This window comes from Protopterus annectens, chromosome 6.part0 (assembly GCF_019279795.1).
Source record: "Protopterus annectens isolate FY-2018-M chromosome 6.part0, PAN1.0, whole genome shotgun sequence".
NCBI classification, from domain to species: domain Eukaryota; kingdom Metazoa; phylum Chordata; order Ceratodontiformes; family Protopteridae; genus Protopterus; species Protopterus annectens.
Window position 1 is genome coordinate 1988182541 of NC_056737.1, and position 18635 is coordinate 1988201175.

The 18635-nt window shown below is 36.7% G+C and overlaps 1 protein-coding gene across 26 annotated transcripts in view; it reads right to left on the minus strand.

Annotated features, from left to right (window-relative positions):
* Positions 1–18635, minus strand: part of LOC122805019 (titin-like) — a 759244-nt gene that overhangs the window by 273093 nt on the left and 467516 nt on the right. For 6 of the 26 annotated variants that reach the window (XM_044075303.1, XM_044075302.1, XM_044075301.1 and 3 more), the window contains exons 1-2: positions 2085–2234; positions 853–936 (exon numbers count right to left, since the gene is read on the minus strand). The exons of the other annotated variants lie outside the window; for them this stretch is intronic. In XM_044075303.1, the coding sequence (XP_043931238.1) occupies positions 853–936; positions 2085–2199 (199 nt within the window). In that variant the 5' untranslated portion in view covers positions 2200–2234. Of the gene's footprint in view, positions 1–852; positions 937–2084; positions 2235–18635 lie in introns of those variants that run through there. 26 annotated transcript variants of the gene reach the window in all.

Genomic DNA, 18635 nt, shown 5'->3' on the forward strand with positions numbered 1-18635 from the left:
TCACCTCTGTACTATAGTGTACAATGATTCCTATGTGGCAAACAGACACACACACACACACACACACACACACACACACACACACACACACACACACACACACACGCACACACACACGCACACACATGCACACACAGACATACACATCTCAGGACCTTTACTATAACTTAGTCCACGTACGATACAGACTCTTTCTACTCGTGGCTTTAGTGGTAAGGCACTCTGAGGTACATCCTTACCCTTTCCCCAAGGAAGGAGATAGGACACAAGACCATATGTCCTCCACTCTCCAACCAAACATCCAGTGAACGGACAGACAGAATAGACATGTCCCCTGACTGTGCTACACTAGGCCAGCTAAGTAAATTTCACCTTTGAAGAAAACTATATCAAAGCATTCTTTTCATAATTATACTTTCTTCCCTTTTAACAGCACAGACACCTGACATCAATCCCTCCGTCTCTCTGCCACATTAATACAGATAAACAAGCAATCTGCAATGCACTTATTTTGAAAAGTGCACAATATTTTTTCAATAAGTAGCACACTTGACTGTAGGCAATGTCATCCAAGAGGTACACATGGAAAAACAGATGATTAGACTTGTACTACTGAACAAGAGCGGACTTTATTTCTAAAGCCCTTTAAAGACAAGTCAGTAGAAATGAGGGAGAAGATGAAAAGGTGTTAGTGCAGAGTATCTCAAAGTCAATACAGAACATACCAGACAACAAAACCCATTTTTCAAAACAGACATCTCTCTTCTTACAGCCCTGCAAAACTACTGTCTCATTCAAGATATGACAGAAGATCATTCATAACAGATTTTTAAAGTGTTAAATTTTGAATACCTTCAATTCTACTAACTTCCACTTCAGCTGGTGCAATCGAGGGAACAGCTTTTTCAGGTAAGACTTCCCCTTTAGGTTCAGGTGCTTCAAAGAATATTATTTAGCTTTAGTGCAAATTCAGGAAAGTGAAGAGTTTCTACAACGTATGTTAATGATGAAATACAATGCTTAGGCACAAAACAGTGAAAAGGAAACTCAGACACATATTCAACAAAGTACTGCACAGGCTTACAATTTGCATTCTGAAAGATGCTGTGCCACAAACAGGACAAATACAAACATGACAGAATTTTTCAGTAAATTAAAAATGTTTTGTGATAAAAAAGGATGAATTATGTTGGCTAATATTTTTTAACGTTGTGGGTTTTTAAAGAGTATAATTTGGACCTTTTACAGAATGGCATTTCTAGATTAGTACTTGAACAGTATTTTGCAAAATAACAGTCATATATAATTGTTACGTGCTGTTTATTTACTTAGGACCAGTTAAATATTTGAAGGAATTAGCCTAATTCTTCAAACTTTCATGAGATGAAAGCTGATGCTCTGACAAAAGGGGTCAGCTTAACTTATTCTATGTTGCTTTTTCTCATTGTACTTACGTAGGAGAAACAGCAAATAATATAAATTTATAAAAAAAAGGACAGTCATTAAAACTGCTGTAAGGTAGAATAAGACTAAATCAGTGATATGGTTGAACTAACAACTTAGAAACTAATTCTGTCATTAAAAAATGCCTTTTCAAGTCCCAAATGAAGTAAAATGCACATGCCTTTCTCACTTAGGAGGACATGGACATAAAGGTTTAGGCAATGAAACAAATCAGAGTTGTAGCACTAAGTCATAAAAGCTAAGCAATTACAGTATGTTCATCCTGGAAAAAGTATAAAAGAATGTCAAAAGATATTGCAATCCAGATGTCTGAATCCAAGAAGGTCAGACTCTGAAGATACTTGTCTGTTGTCATTTATTAATTCATTCTAGAATACTGTACCATATGTAGACAAAGCTACTTTGTGGAGTAATTATGGCTTGTCTACGAATTTCAACCAAGGGAAGAGTCAGAATGGAAAGAGCATAGATAGAAAGTCCCCCCCCCCCACCCACACCCAAAAGATAAATAAATAAATACATTTAAAAATCCCAAAACATTCATCTATGACAAACAAGACAAGCAGATGAGAAGACTACATAAAGTACAATAAAAGTACAAACATATTTTTTGTAACTACCTTTCGTTGGCATAACTTTTGCTTTTGTGGTAACTGTAACTAGGGTAGGTTTTTCACGTAGAAGTCTCTTTTCAGGCTCTAGAGTTTTAAAAATATTGTTGAAATTAGTGTACATCTACCATAACATTACCATTCACGGTCTTTGTGTCATCCTTTCTCTTGAAAGTGTGCACATTCACTACATGCTAGCTACACATTTTAAGAAACTGGACAACAGACATAAGCAATCATGATCTTTAAAAATCACAAATGTCATAGATACTGATTATATATCTGAACAATCTGTTCTGTAACACTGTGGTAGACCTGCCTTGATATTCAACTAAAGATTCAACGCTCTAGCAACCAGCATACATGCCTTATTGGCTGACCTCAATTAATCTGTTATTGCTACCATGCCTTACTCCACTACCAATTAAAATGAAGAAAAACTAAAGCATGCTAACAGGCTACCAGCATCAGAATGCAGTGTCAAATAGAAATATTACTTGGGATTAGAACAAACTTACTGTTATAGATTCTGCTGACAAGCAAAATATAAGGGGTAAACATAATCACAAGTTAAATGCAGATCTGAAGTTATGAAGAAAGGAAGTATATTCTCAGTGCGTATTTGTCTTGTGAATAGGATACCACCCAAACTATGCACATACCTCTTGTAAGCAAATACAGTACTGGAATGGCAGAGCACTGCATTATACTTCTTTTTATTTTCAACCAACGAAACCTGTTAATAAAAGGCTACTTCCTCAGTGCTGACAACAGAAGTTTTTGGCAGTATACAAGTGGATGAGAAAGTAACTAACTCTAAATCTAAATTAGATGTCTCATAAATAGTATGTAGCCTTAATTCACTGTGCTGTTCTGCTCAACACATTTTCACATTTGGTAGCAATCTTATTTGTATAACAAAGCTTATTAGCAAATACAATGTTAATAGTACTTCTAAAAGCTAGATGTACTGTAAATGATACAGAGGTATACTTTGCAGCACTCAACTATTCTGTACAATCATCTGTAATTATTGCAAATTGTGTTTTGTTAGTTCTATGTTGCTTTCATCTTTAAAGTGAAAAGGTTTTAACGGATGCTGTTTTTTCATTAAAAGAATTTTGTGTAGAGCAGTTGAAAATATATATGCGCTTTCTGTATTAACAGATATCATTTATAATAAAATCTCATTGCCATGGGGATACCAAGAGAGATGTCTAAATTATGAAAATAAAATAACATCCAAAAATACAAACTCCACGGTAAATATAAAACTAAACATCTGGCATCATAAAACATTATCCAAAACAGCTTGTTTCAATTGAAAATATCTGTACATTTTTTTCTTGTCTATAGACTTGACTTGTAAATCCTGCTGGCATTCATCCTTGCTATTCCTTCACCGCATCGTCCCTTCTCACCACCTCACCCACCATGTTAGTACTTCTTTAATGCACCCCACAGTGTCTGTTTTAAAGCCAAATACCTCATCTAAGGCACATGCTACTGTAAGACTAAAACGTGCACCATGCAACAAAGGTCATAGTGTGGGACATATTAAGCTACCACTGTAATGATGGGCTGGTATTAGCATTTTACCGGCTAACTGATGACTTTGTTTTCCCTCTTAAACTCCCCTCTGTGCTGGAATGTACGATTTCCCTGTGGCACAATGTTTCAACCACACACATCTCAGGACCTTTGCTATAACAAAGCCCCTTGTATGAAAAAGATTGTTTCCAGTGGTGGCTTTAAGTGGATGTGCTCTCAGTGGCACATCCTCTTCTTTCTCCCATGGAAAGAGACAAAATAAAAGGACTATGTTGCCTCTTCACAACTAAATATCCAGTGAGTTGACAGACATATCCCCTGACATTGCTATACTCTGCAAGCTAAGTAATCTTGATCTTTGAAGAAAACTATATTAAAGGATGTTTTTTTCATAATTATCCAATTAATGGATTTGTCCCTTTTAACAAAAATGAATCGCAGCAAAAACTCATGATAGCAGTCCATCTTTCTCTCCATATTAATAGGGATAAGCAAGCAATCCTCAATGCATACAATATTTTCCATTAAGCAACACACTCGACCTTATGGAGTGTCATCCAAAAGGTACACATGGAAAAAAAGACAGTGACTTTTTGTACTGTTGAACAAGAGCAGGCTTTACTTCTAAAGCCCTTTAAAGACAGGTCAGTAGAAATGAGAAGTGAGATGAAAAGGTGTTAGTGTAGAGTATCTTAAAGATGATGATGGACACACAAGACAAGAAAAATTCAAGCAGGGATTTCTTCCAATCAGCAGGTTGTCTTCTTACATTCATGAAGAGATACTGTCTCGTGCAAGATATGATGGAATGTTATCCATAAAAGCTTTTTAAAAGTTTTAAATGTTGAATACCTTTAGCTCGAATGATATCCACTTCAGCTGTTGTAGTCGATGGAACAGCTATTTCAGGTAAGACTTCCAGTTTAGGTTCAGGTGCTTCAAAGAATATTATTTAGTTTTAGTACAAATACAAGAAAATTAAGAGTTTCAATAGTATATGTTAAAGATGAAACAGCCTATTTGGACACACAACTCTGACAAGGAAACAGAGAAACACATTTAACAAGGTACTGCACAGACTTAAAAATTATTGTAAAAGATGCTGTGCCACAAACTGCAGAAACAGACAAACAACATATTTTAGTAATGAAACATTTTCTGATAAATAAATGACACCTTATGTTGGCAAATGCATTTTTTCAACTTTCTTGTGTTTTTAGGAGTTTCTACAAAATGGAACTTTTATGCTAGTACTTGAACATTATTTTGTAAAATAATGTTTCTATAGATTTGTTCAGTGCAGACTGCTTACTTAGGATCAGTTAAGTAAATGAAGAAATTAGTAATTCCTCAAACCTTCATGAGTTCAAAGCTGATGCATTGACAAAAGAGGTCACACTAACTTATTCTGTGTTGCCTTTTCAGCGTACTAAGGAGGTAGATACAGTACATAATGTATAAAAAGGACAATAACTGAAGCTGCTGTAAGGCGACTCTGCAAAGGACTGGGTGAAGTCAAATTCTGTAACTATACAAGGTCTTGCTCAAGTCTCAAATGTAAGTAAAGGATACATGCATTGCTCACATAGGAGCACGTGGACATAAAGCATGCAAAGACATAATGTAATCTCAGTCCCAATCTGTTGTAATTTAACAATTTTTAGTAAAAGCTGTGTAGTGTCTGCACTGTAAAATACTGAACTGCTTGAAGACAAACTACTGGGTGCACTATTACTGGGTAGCCTAGGAATTTCTCCCAAGAGAACAGTCAGAATGGAAAGGGCAAAGCTTGAAAGGTCTAACAAAAAAAAAAAAAAAAACATCCTAAAACAAGACCAGCAGACAAGAAGACTACATAAAGGACAATAAAAGTACAGACATATCTTTGTAGCTACCTTTTGTTGGTGTAACCTTTGATTTTGTGGTAATTACTACTGGGACAGGTTTTTCAGGCAGAGCTTTCTTTTCTGGCTCTAGAGTTTTAAAAACATTGTTCAAATTAGCGTGCATCTATCATGAGATTACCATTTATTCTGACACAGTCATCCTTTCACTACATCCTAGTAGCTCAAATCAGGTGCAGAGTTTAGGAAAATGGACAACAGACATTAAAAATCAGTAGGGCCTTTAAAAATACAAAAGAAAGCAATACTGATAACTGCATGTGGAAACATAATCTGGTCTACAACACTATGATAGATCTGTAGTGCTTGTAGCTTTGCTTACATGTCTTTAAAAAAGTAATTTTATAGTTGCATACTTTGCAGAACAACTATTCCACACCACAAGTTGTAATTAAAAGAATTTCGATTCTTTTATTTTTATGATCTTTTAATCATTAAATTATAGAAATTAATGGATACTAATGTTGTATTAAAATTATTTTGTATAAAGCAGTTTAAAACATGTATATACATTTAGTATTATCACAAAGCACTCAAGACAAAAATCCACAACCATGGACATTAAAGTAGAGGTTTGTAGATTATGAATATAGAGAATGTCATTCAAACATAAAAAATCCAAGAAACACTAAAAGATTAGCTGGTAACTTCAAACCAAATCCCAAGCCATTTGTTTCAGATGAAAATATCTGCACATTTCTTGCCTATAGCCTTGGCTTGACAGTCCTGCTGACGTTCATACCTCCAGTCCCATCTCTCCATCACCTCTTCTCACAAACTTACACACCCTCTCAGTGCTTTCTTAATGTGCCACTTTGTGGCTCTTTTACAGCCAAATACCTCATTTAAAGATACTTCCTTTGTAAATTTAAAAGTTGAGCGATGCAAGAAATGTCATACTGTGGAATGCATTATGGTACCACTGCAACGATGAGCTGGTAACAATATCTTACAATCTGACGGATGACTTTGTTTTCCTTCTTAAACTCACCTCTGTACTGTAATGTACAATGATTCCTATATGGCGCGCACACAGACACACACACACACACACACACACACACACACACACACACACACACACACACACACACACACACACCTCAGGACCTTCACTATAACTTAGTCCAGGTATGATACAGACTCTTTCTATTCATGGCTTTCGTGGTAAGGGACTCTGTGGTACATCCTTACCCTTTCACCATGGAAGGAGAAAGGACACAAGACCATAAGTTCTCCACTCTCCAACCAAACATCCAGTGAACGGACAGACAGAATAGACATGTCCCCTGACTGTGCTACACTAGGCCAGCTAAGTAAATGTCACCTTTGAAAACTATATCAAAGCATTCTTTTCATAATTATACTTTCTTCCCTTTTAACAGCACCGACACCTGACATCAATCCCTCCGTCTCTCTGTCCACATTAATACAGATAAACAAGCAATCTGCAATGCACTTATCTTGAAAAGTGCACAATATTTTTTCAATAAGTAGCACACTTGACTGTAGGCAATGTCATCCAAGAGGTACACATGGAAAAACAGATGATTAGACTTGTACTACTGAACAAGAGCGGACTTTATTTCTAAAGCCCTTTAAAGACAAGTCAGTAGAAATGAGGGAGAAGATGAAAAGGTGTTAGTGCAGAGTATCTCAAAGTCAATACAAAACATACCAGACAACAAAACTCATTTTTCAAAACAGACATCTCTCTTCTTACAGCCCTGCAAAACTACTGTCTCATTCAAGATATGACAGAAGATCATTCATAACAGATTTTTAAAGTGTTAAATTTGAAATACCTTCAATTCTACTAACTTCCACTTCAGCTGGTGCAATCGAGGGAGCAGCTTTTTCAGGTAAGACTTCCGCTTTAGGTTCAGGTGCTTCAAAGAATATTATTTAGCTTTAGTGCAAATTCAAGAAATTGAAGAGTTTCTATAACGTATGTTAACGATGGTATACAATGCTTAGGCAAAAAACAGTCACAAGGAAACAGACACATATTCAGCAAAGTACTGCACAGGCTTACAAAGTATTATGAAAGATGCTGTGCCACAAACAGGACAAATACAAAAATGACAGAATTTTTAGTAAATTAAAAATGTTTTTTTGATAAAAAAGAATGACTTACGTTTGCAAATATTTTTTAAAATTGTTGTGGGTTTTTAAAAAGAGTTTAATTTGGACCTTTTACAAAATGGCATTTCTAGATTAGTACGTGAACAGTATTTTGCAACATAATACTCATATATAATTGTTACGTGCTGTTTATTTACTTAGGACCAGTTAAATATTTGAAGGAATTACCTTAATTCTTCAAACTTTCATGAGATGAAAGCTGATGCTCTGACAAAATAGGTCAGCTTAATTATTCTGTGTTGCTTTTTCTCATTGTAATTAAGTAGGAGAAACAGCAAATAATATATATATATATATATATATATATATATATATATATATAAAAGGACAGTCATTAAAACTGCTGTAAGGCAGAATCTGGAGGACTGAATCAGTGACATGGTAGAACTCACAACTTAGAAACTAATTATTTCATTATAAAAGACCTTTTCAAGTCCCAAATGAAGTAAAATGCACATGCCTTTCTCACTTATGAGACATGGACATAAATGATTAGGCAATGAAACAAATCAGAGTTGTAGCATTAAGTCATAAAAGCTAAGCAATTACAGTATGTTCTTCCTGGAAAAAGGATAAAAGGATGTCAAAGCATTCTGTAATCCAGATGTCTGAATCCAAGAAGGTCAGACTCAGAAGACACTTGTCTGCTGTCATTTACTAATATCTTCTAGAATACTGTACCATAGGTTCATAGTTTAGTACTAAGCTAACTGCCCTTGCGAGCCATTTTAAGCCTAGCCAATTATCCCTTGTGAGACTCAAACCAAGCACCTTGTGTTTGTAAGACAAACACATTAGCCATTAAGCCACCCTCCTAGATATGTAGACTAAGCTACTTTGTGGAGTAATTATGGCTTGACTACGAATTTCAACTAAGGGAAGAGTCAGAATGTAAATGGCAAAGATAGAACCCCCCCCCCCCCAAACGAAAAATAAATAAATACATGTAAAAAATCCTGAAGTATTCATCTATGACAAAGAAGACAAGCAGATGAGAAGACTACATAAAGTACAATAAAAGTACAAACATATTTTTTGTAACTACCTTTCATTGGCATAACCTTTGCTTTTGTGGTAACTGTAACTAGGGTAGGTTTTTCAGGTAGAAGTTTCTTTTCAGACTCTAGAGTTTTAAAAATATTGCTGAAATTAGTGTACATCTACCATGGCATTACTATTCACGGTCTTTGTGTCATCCTTTCACTTGAAAGTGTGCACATTCAGTACATGCTAGTTACACATTTTAAAAACTGGACAACAGACATTAAAAATCACGATCTTTAAAAATCACAAATGTCATAGATACTGATTATATATCTGAACAATCTGTTCTGTAACACTGTGGTAGACCTGCCTTGATATTCAACTAAAGATTCAACGCTCTAGCAACCAGCATACACGCCTTATAGTACTATGGCAGACCTCAATTAATCTGTTATTGCTACCATGCCTTACTCCATTACAAATTAAAATGAAGAAAAACTAAAGCATGCTAACAGGCTACCAGCATCAGAATGCAGTGTCAAATAGAAATATTACTTGGGATTAGAGCAAACTTACTGTTATAGATTCTGCTGACAAGCAAAATATAAGGGGTAATAATAATCACAAGTTAAATGCAGATCTGAAGTTATGAAGAAAGGAAGTATATTCAAAGTGCGTATTTGTCTTGTGAATAGGATATGCTACACTTAAAGAAATCCCAATCCCTCAGAGTCACACGCTCCAGGGATCTAAACCTTGTCATCAAATTAAACAAAACATGCTGGAGGGATAGGTTCCTGACCAAGAGACTCCCCAAACTCTGGAATAGACTGCCCATATACGTCAAGCAGAGCGCCTCTTTGGCCCTCTTCAAAAGGAACCTTGACGATTGGATGGGAGAAAGGAAATTCACCCCGGGGATCACGTCAGTCACCCTGCTAGACAGAGGTCCAGGAAAGTAAATAGTGTGGGAAGAAATAGCCAGGGAATTGTTATGGCTATGCTTGTATAGGCCCTAGGGCCGATAGCCTAGTACCAACCTATGAACCTATAAACATCCAGGGAATGGACAGACAGAATAGACATGTCCCCTGACTGTGCTACACTAGGCCAGCTAAGTAAATTTCGCCTTTGAAGAAAACTATATCAAAGCATTCTTTTCATAATTATACTTTCTTCCCTTTTAACAGCACCGACACCTGACATCAATCCCTCTGTCTCTCTGCCACATTAATACAGATAAACAAGCAATCTGCAATGCACTTATCTTGAAAAGTGCACAATATTTTTTCAATAAGTAGCACACTTGACTGTAGGCAATGTCATCCAAGAGGTACACATGGAAAAACAGATGATTAGACTCGTACTACTGAACAAGAGCGGACTTTATTTCTAAAGCCCTTTAAAGACAAGTCAGTAGAAATGAGGGAGAAGATGAAAAGGTGTTAGTGCAGAGTATCTCAAAGTCAATACAGAACATACTAGACAACAAAACTCATTTTTCAAAACAGACATCTCTCTTCTTACAGCCCTGCAAAACTACTGTCTCATTCAAGATATGACAGAAGATCATTCATAACAGATTTTTTAAAGTGTTAAATTTTGAATACCTTCAATTCTACTAACTTCCACTTCCGCTGGTGCAGTCGAGGGAACAACTTTTTCAGGTAAGACTTCCGCTTTAGGTTCAGGTGCTTCAAAGAATATTATTTAGCTTTAGTGCAAATTCAGGAAAGTGAAGAGTTTCTACAACGTATGTTAACGATGAAATACAATGCTTACACACAAAACAGTGACAAGGAAACTCAGACACATAGTCAGCAAAGTACTGCACAGGCTTACAAAGTATTATGAAAGATGCTGTACCACAAACAGGACAAATACAAAAATGACAGAATTTTTAGTAAATTAAAAATGTTTTCTGATAAAAAAGGATGACATGTTGGCAAATATTTTTTAACGTTGTTGTGGGTTTATAAAAAAAATTAAAATGGACCTTTTACAAAATGGCATTTCTAGATTAGTATTTGAACAGTATTTTGCAAAATAACAGTCATATATAATTGTTACGTGCTGTTTATTTACTTAGGACCAGTTAAATATTTGAAGGAATTAGCTTAATTCTTCAAACTTTTATGAGATGAAAGCTGATGCTCTGACAAAAGAGGTCAGCGTAACTTATTCTATGTTGCTTTTTCTCATTGTACTTAAGTAGGAGAAACAGCAAATAATATATATATAAAAAAAGGACAGTCATTAAAACTGCTGTAAGGCAGAATCTGGAAGACTGAATCAGTGATATGGTTGACCTCACAACTTAGAAACGAATTCTGTCATTATAAAAGGCCTTTTCAAGTCCCAAATGAAGTAAAATGCACATACCTTTCTCACTTAGGAGGACAGGGACATAAAGGATTAGGCAATGAAACAAATCAGAGTTGTAGCACTAAGTCATAAAAGCTAAGCAATTACAGTATGTTCTTCCTGGAAAAGGGATAAAAGGATGTCAAAACATACTGTAATCCAGATGTCTGAATCCAAGAAGGTCAGACTCTGAAAATACTTGTCTGTTGTCATTTACTAATTCATTCTAGAATACTGTACCATATGTGGACAAAGCTACTTTGTGGAGTAATTATGGCTTGTCTACGAATTTCAACCAAGGGAGGAGTCAGAATGGAAAGGGCAAAGATAGAACCCCCCCCCAAAAAGAAAAATAAATAAATAAATTTAAAAAATCCTAAAACATTCATCTATGACAAACAAGACAAGCAGATGAGAAGACTACATAAAGTACAATAAAAGTACAAACATATTTTTTGTAACTACCTTTCATTGGCATAACCTTTGCTTTTTTGGTAACTGTCACTGGGGCAGGTTTTTCAGGTAGAAGTTTCTTTTCAGGCTCTAGAGTTTTAAAAATATTGCTGAAATTAGTGTACATCTACCATGGCATCACTATTCACGGTCTTTGTGTCATCCTTTCACTAGAAAGTGTGCACATTCACTACATGCTAGTTACACATTTTAAGAAACTGGACAACAGACATTAAAAATCATGATCTTTAAAAATCACAAATGTCATAGATACTGATTATACATCTGAACAATCTGTTCTGTAACACTGTGGTAGACCTGCCTTGATATTCAACTAGAGATTCATCTCTCTAGCAACCACCACTCATGTCTTATAGTACTATGGCAGACTTCAATTAATCTGTTATTGCTACCATGCATTACTCCATCACAAATTAAAATGAAGAAAAACTAAAGCATGCTAACAGGCTACCAGCATCAGAATGCAGTGTCAGATAGAAATATTACTTGGGATTAGAGCAAACTTACTGTTATAGATTCTGCTGACAAGCAAAATATAAGGGGTAATAATAATCACAGGTTAAATGCAGATCTGAAGTTATGAAGAAAGGAAGTATATTCTCAGTGCGTATTTGTCTTGTGAATAGGATACCCCCCCAAACTATGCACCTGGCTCTTGTAAGCAAATACAATACTGGAATGGCAGAGCACTGCATTATACTTCTTTTTATTTTCAACCAATGAAACCTGTTAATAAAAGGCTACTTCTTCAGTGCTGACAACAGAAGTTTTTGACAGTATACAAGTGGATGAGAAAGTAACCAACTCTAAATCTAAATTAGATGTCTCATAAATAGTATGTAGCCTTAATTCATTGTGCTGTTCTGCTAAACACATTTTCACATTTGGTAGCAATCTTATTTGTATAACAAAGCTTATTAGCAAATAAAATGTTAACAGTACTTCTAAAAGCTAGATGTACTGTAAATGATACAGAGGTATACTTTGCAGCACTCAACTATTCTGTACAATCATCTGTAATTATTGCAAATATTTTGTTAGTTCTATTTTGCTTTCATCTTTAAAGTGAAAAGGTTTTAACAGATGCTGTTTTTTCATTAAAAGAATTTTGTGCAGAGCAGTTGAAAATATATATGCACTTTCTGTATTATCAAATATCATTTATAATAAAATCTCATTGCCATGGGGATACCAAGAGATATGTCTAAATTATGAAAATAAAATATCATGCTAAAATACAAACTCCACGGTAAATATAAAACTAAACATCTGGCATCATAAAACATTATCCAAAACAGCTTGTTTCAACTGAAAATATCTGTACATTTTATTCTTGTCTATAGACTTGACTTGTAAATCCTGCTGGCATTCATCCTTGCTATTCCTTCACCCCATCGCCCCTTCTCACCACCTCACCCACCATGTTAGTACTTCTTTAATGCACCCCACAGTGTCTGTTTTAAAGCCAAATACCTAATCTAAGGACACATGCTACTGTAAGACTAAAACATGCACCATGCAACAAAGGTCATAGTGTGGGACATATTAAGCTACCACTGTAATGATGGGCTGGTATTAGCATTTTACCGGCTAACTGATGACTTTGTTTTCCCTCTTAAACTCCCCTCTGTGCTGGAATGTACGATTTCCCTGTGGCACAATGTTTCAACCACACACATCTCAGGACCTTTGTTATAACATAGCCCCTTGTATGATACAGATTGTTTGCAGTGGTGCCCTTAAGTGGATGTGCTCTCAGTGGCACATCCTCTCCTTTCTCCCATGGAAGGAGACAGAATAAAAGGCCTATGTTCCCTCTTCACAACTAAATATCCATTGAGTTGACAGCACAGACATATCCCTTGATACTGCTATATTCCGCAAGCTAAGTAATTTTGATCTTTGAAGAAAACTATATCAAAGGATGTTTTTTTCATAATTATCCAATTAATGGATTTTGCCCCTTTTAACAAAAAATAATCGCAGCAAAAACTCCTGATAGCAATCCATATTTCTCTCCTTATTAATAGGGATAAGCAAGCAATCTTCAATGCATACAATATTTTCCATTAAGCAACACACTCGACTGTATGGAGTGTCATCCAAAAAGTACACATGGAAAAAAAGACAGTGACTTTTTGTACTGTTGAACAAGAGCAGGCTTTACTTCTAAAGCCCTTTAAAGACAGGTCAGTAGAAATGAGAGGTGAGATGAAAAGGTGTTAGTGCAGAGAATCTTAAAGATGATGATGGAAACACAAGACAAGAAAAAATCAAGCAGGGATTTCTTCCAATCAGCAGGCTGTCTTCTTACATTTGTGAGGAGATACTGTATCGTACAAGATATGATGGAAGGTTATCCATAATAGTTTTTTAAAAGTTTTAAATGTTGAATACCTTTAGCTCGAGTGATATCCACTTCAGCTGTTATACTCGATGGAACAGCTTTTTCAGGTAAGACTTCCAGTTTAGGTTCAGGTGCTTCAAAGAATATTATTTAGTTTTAGTACAAATTCAAGAAAATTAAGAGTTTCAATAGTATATGCTAAAGATGAAACAGCCTACTTGGACACACAACAGTGACAAGGAAACCCAGAAACACATTTAACAAGGTACTGCACAGACTTAAAAAGTATTGCAAAAGATGCTGTGCCACAAACTGCAGAAACAGACAAACAACATATTTTAGTAATGAAACATTCTCTGATAAATAAATGACACCTTATGTTGTCAAATGCATTTTTTCAACTTTCTTGTGTTTTTAGGAGTTTCTACAAAATGGAACTTATATGCTAGTACTTGAACATTATTTTGTAAAATAATGTTTCTATAGATTTGTTCAGTGCAGACTGCTTACTTAGGATCAGTTAAGTAAATGAAGAAATGAGTAATTCCTCAAACCTTCATGAGTTCAAAGCTGATGCATTGACAAAAGAGGTCACACTAACTTATTCTGTGTTGCCTTTTCAGCGTACTAAGGAGGTAGATACAGTACATAATGTATAAAAAGGACAATAACTGAAGCTGCTGTAAGGCAGACTCTGCAAAGGACTGGGTGAAGTCAAATTCTGTAACTATACAAGGTCTTGCTCAAGTCTCAAATGTAAGTAAAGGATACATGCATTGCTCACATAGGAGCACGTGTACATAAAGCATGCCAAGACATAATGTAATCTTAGTCCCAATCTGTTGTAATTTAATAATTTTTAGTAAAAGCTGTGTAGTGTCTGCACTGTAAAATACTGTTGCTTGAAGACAAAATACTGGGTGCACTATTACTGGGTAGCCTAGGAATTTCTCCCAAGGAAACAAAATGGAAAAGGCAAAACTTGAAAGGTCTAACAAAAAAAAAAAAAAAAAAAAAAAAAAAAAACAATCCTAAAACAAGACCAGGAGACAAGAAGACTACATAAAGGACAATAAAAGTACAGACATATCTTTGTAGCTACCTTTTGATGGTGTAACCTTTGCTTTTGTGGTAATTACTACTGGGACAGGTTTTTCAGGCAGAGCTTTCTTTTCTGGCTCTAGAGTTTTAAAAACATTGTTCAAATTAGCGTGCATCTACCATGAGATTACCGTTTATTCTGACACAGTCATCCTTTCACTACATGCTAGTAGCTCAAATCAGGTGCAGAGTTTAAGAAAATGGACAACAGACATTAAAAATCAGTAGGGCCTTTAAAAATACAAAAGAAAGCAATACTGATAACTGCATGTGGAAACATAATCTGGTCTACAACACTATGATAGATGTGTAATGCTTGTAGCATTGCTTTCATGTCTTTAAAAAAGTAATGGTATAGTCACATACTTTGCAGCAAACAACTATTCCACACCACAAGTGGTAATTAAAAGAAATGCTATTATTTTATTTGTATGATCCTTTAATCATTAAATTATAGAAATTAATGGATACTAATGTATTAAAAATTATTTTGTGTAAAGCACTTTAAAAACATGTATATACATTTAGTATTATCACAAAGCACTTAAGACAAAAATCCACAACCATGGACATTAAAGTAGAGGTTTGTAGATTATGAATATAGAGAATGTCATTCAAACATAAAAAGTCCAAGAAACACTAAAAGATTAGCTGGTAACTTCAAACCAAATCCCAAGCTGCTTGTTGCAGATGAAAATATCTGCACATTTCTTGCCTATAGCTTTGGCTTGTCAGTCCTGCTGACATTAATACCTCCAATCCCATCTCCCCATCACCTCTTCTCACAAACCCACCCACCCTCTCAGTGCTTCCTTAATGTACCACTTTGTGGCTCTTTTACAGCCAAATACCTCATTTAAAGATACTTCCTTTGTAAATTTAAAACTTGAGCGATGCAAGAAATGCAATACTGTGGGATGCACTGCAATGATGAGCTGGTAATATCATCTTAAAATCTGACCGACAACTTTGTTTTCTCTCTTAAACTCACCTCTGCACTGTAATGTACAATGATTCCTATATGGCACACACACACACACACACACACACACACACACACACACACACACACACACACACACACACACATCTCAGGACCTTCACTATAACTTAGTCCAGGTATGATATAGACTCTTTCTACTCACGGTTTTAGTGGTAGGGCACTCTGTGGTACATCCTTACCCTTTTCCCATAGAAGGAGATAGGACAAAAGACTATCAGTCCTCCTCTCTCCAACCAAATATTTGCCCAACGGTTCTTGGAATTCATAAATTCCAATGCTCTGGATCAACTAATACATAGTCCCACCAGGGGCTCCAATATCTTAGACCTGGTCATTACCAACATGGGAAATCAATGCTCTACACCTATGGTCACCCCCTCATAGGTCAGGTCAGACCATAAGCTAATCAGCCTTGACATCAACATCCCAACCTACCCCCCAGTAAGGAAACCTCCATAAAAAACTTCTCCAAAGCCAACTTCATGCTATTCAAGTCAGAAGTTACAAACTTCATGACACCCATGCAGACGGGAACTGAAAGTTCAACTGCTGAGTCCTTCACTAAGGCACTGTACGAGCACATCAACTCATGCATGAATCGTACCATCCCAAATAAAACCAAGATGCTCTCCTCCAAAAAAAGGAAGCCAATCTGGTGGTCCCCTGCCATAAACAAACTTTACAACAAAAGGATGAAACTGTTGCAGAAAAGAGGAAAATCCCAGGATGCAAAAAACTTCCTTACCAGCCTCAGTAAGAAGCTGAGATCCCTCATAAAATCCTCCAAAGCTAGTTACAAAAATAAAATTGCCAAAGATTCCAAAGACAATCACAAGGCATTCTATAATTATGTCAAGAATCTAAATGGCAATGCTCAGATCTGCTCTGAGCTACAACAGAATGGCATTAAAAATACTGATCCCAAGGATATTGCCAATATCCTGGCAGATCGATTCAGTGCCAACTTCACCCCCCTCTCATCCCCTAAATGGCCCATCTCAAAATGGGAAGATTGCCAAATTCTGGTAATAATGGCCACACAGGTAAAAAACGCACTCTCCAAAGCTAAGAATACAGCATCCATGGGACCAGATGACATCATGGGCTGTGTACTACATGAATTACAAAATGAACTGGCATCTCACATAAGTATCATGTTTAATCATACCCTCACCTCAGGCTTCATGCCCACTGAGTGGTGCACACCTACAGTTATCCCACTCCACAAGGGGGGGATCTACCTTGGATCCTGGGAACTACCGTCCCATCAGCCTGATGAGCCTGATCTGCAAGGCCATGGAACGTATTATCATGGAACTTAAAAACAAAGACAATGGCAACTTTCAAACACTGGACCCCATTCAGTTTGGGTTTGTGAAGGGCTGATCTTGTCTCCTGAACCTGACTGACTTCTTCAAATCAGTCTCCAGAGCAGTGGACGAAGGTAAGGCAGTCCACATATCCTATCTGGACCTCACCAAGCCTTTGACACCATCCCCCACTCTGGAATCATAGATAAACTTACTAAGCTGGGCATTAATCCCTACATCACTTAATGGGTTGCCAACTGCCTTACTGACAAAACCCACACTGTAAAAGTAGCTGACTCCAAATCCAGCTCCAGACAAGTGACAAGTGGAGTACCTCAGGGTTCAGTCCTGGGACTGCTCTTGTTTGGCATCTACTTCTCTGAAGTACAGGCCAACACTAACAGACTCTGGCTAACAAAGTTTGCAGATGACTGCAAACTGAGAGCCATTATTGAATCCCTAAATGATGTGGATACTCTACAAAAGGGCCTTACAGAAACAGATACTTGGTGCCAGAGCCATTTGGTGGCAGAGACATGGGCTCAAGCTCAATGCCAAGAAATGTATAGTTATCCCCTTTGGGAAAAAACATGTACCCATGAATTACCACATAGGTGGCAGTACACTAAACACCAAAAGTGTGATAAGAGACTTAGGGGCACAGGTGGACAGTGGCCTCACCTTCAATAACCACAGGCCTAAAGCAGATGCCATATGCTGACCGTCTAAAAAAACTCCAGCTATACTCTGTGGCATATCGTCTACTCAGAGGCGATCTCTGCTTAACATACAAGGCCATGCCAAACCCTGAGCTGTTGGACATGCTCCACTGAAAGAAATCGCAATCCCTCAGAGCCACACGTTCCAGGGATCTAAACCTTATCATCACATTGAACAAAACATGCTGGAGGGATAGGTTCCTGACCCAGAGACTCCCCATGCTCTGGAATAGACTGCCCATACATGTCAAGCAGAGCACCTCATTAGCCCTCCTCAAAAGGAACCTTGATGATTGGATAGGAGATAGGAAATTCACCCCGGGATCATGTGGCACAGAGAAGTAAATATTGTGGGAAAAAATTTCCAGGGAATTGTTATGGCTAGGCTTGCATAGGCCTTAGGGCCGATAGCCTAGTACCAACCTATGAACCTATTATGTGGCACAACTCATCACTAAGGGCTTTTCATGCAGATGAAAAGAGGTCATTGTCCCACTGTACTCATCCCTCATTAGACCCATTATAGAATACAATGCCCCATTTGGTATGTACCTCTCAAGACATCTGCAACAACTGGAAAGGCCACAGAAATACCTCACTAAAAGAATCACAGGCCTAAAGCAGATGCCCTCTGCTGACCGCCTTAAAAAACTCCAGC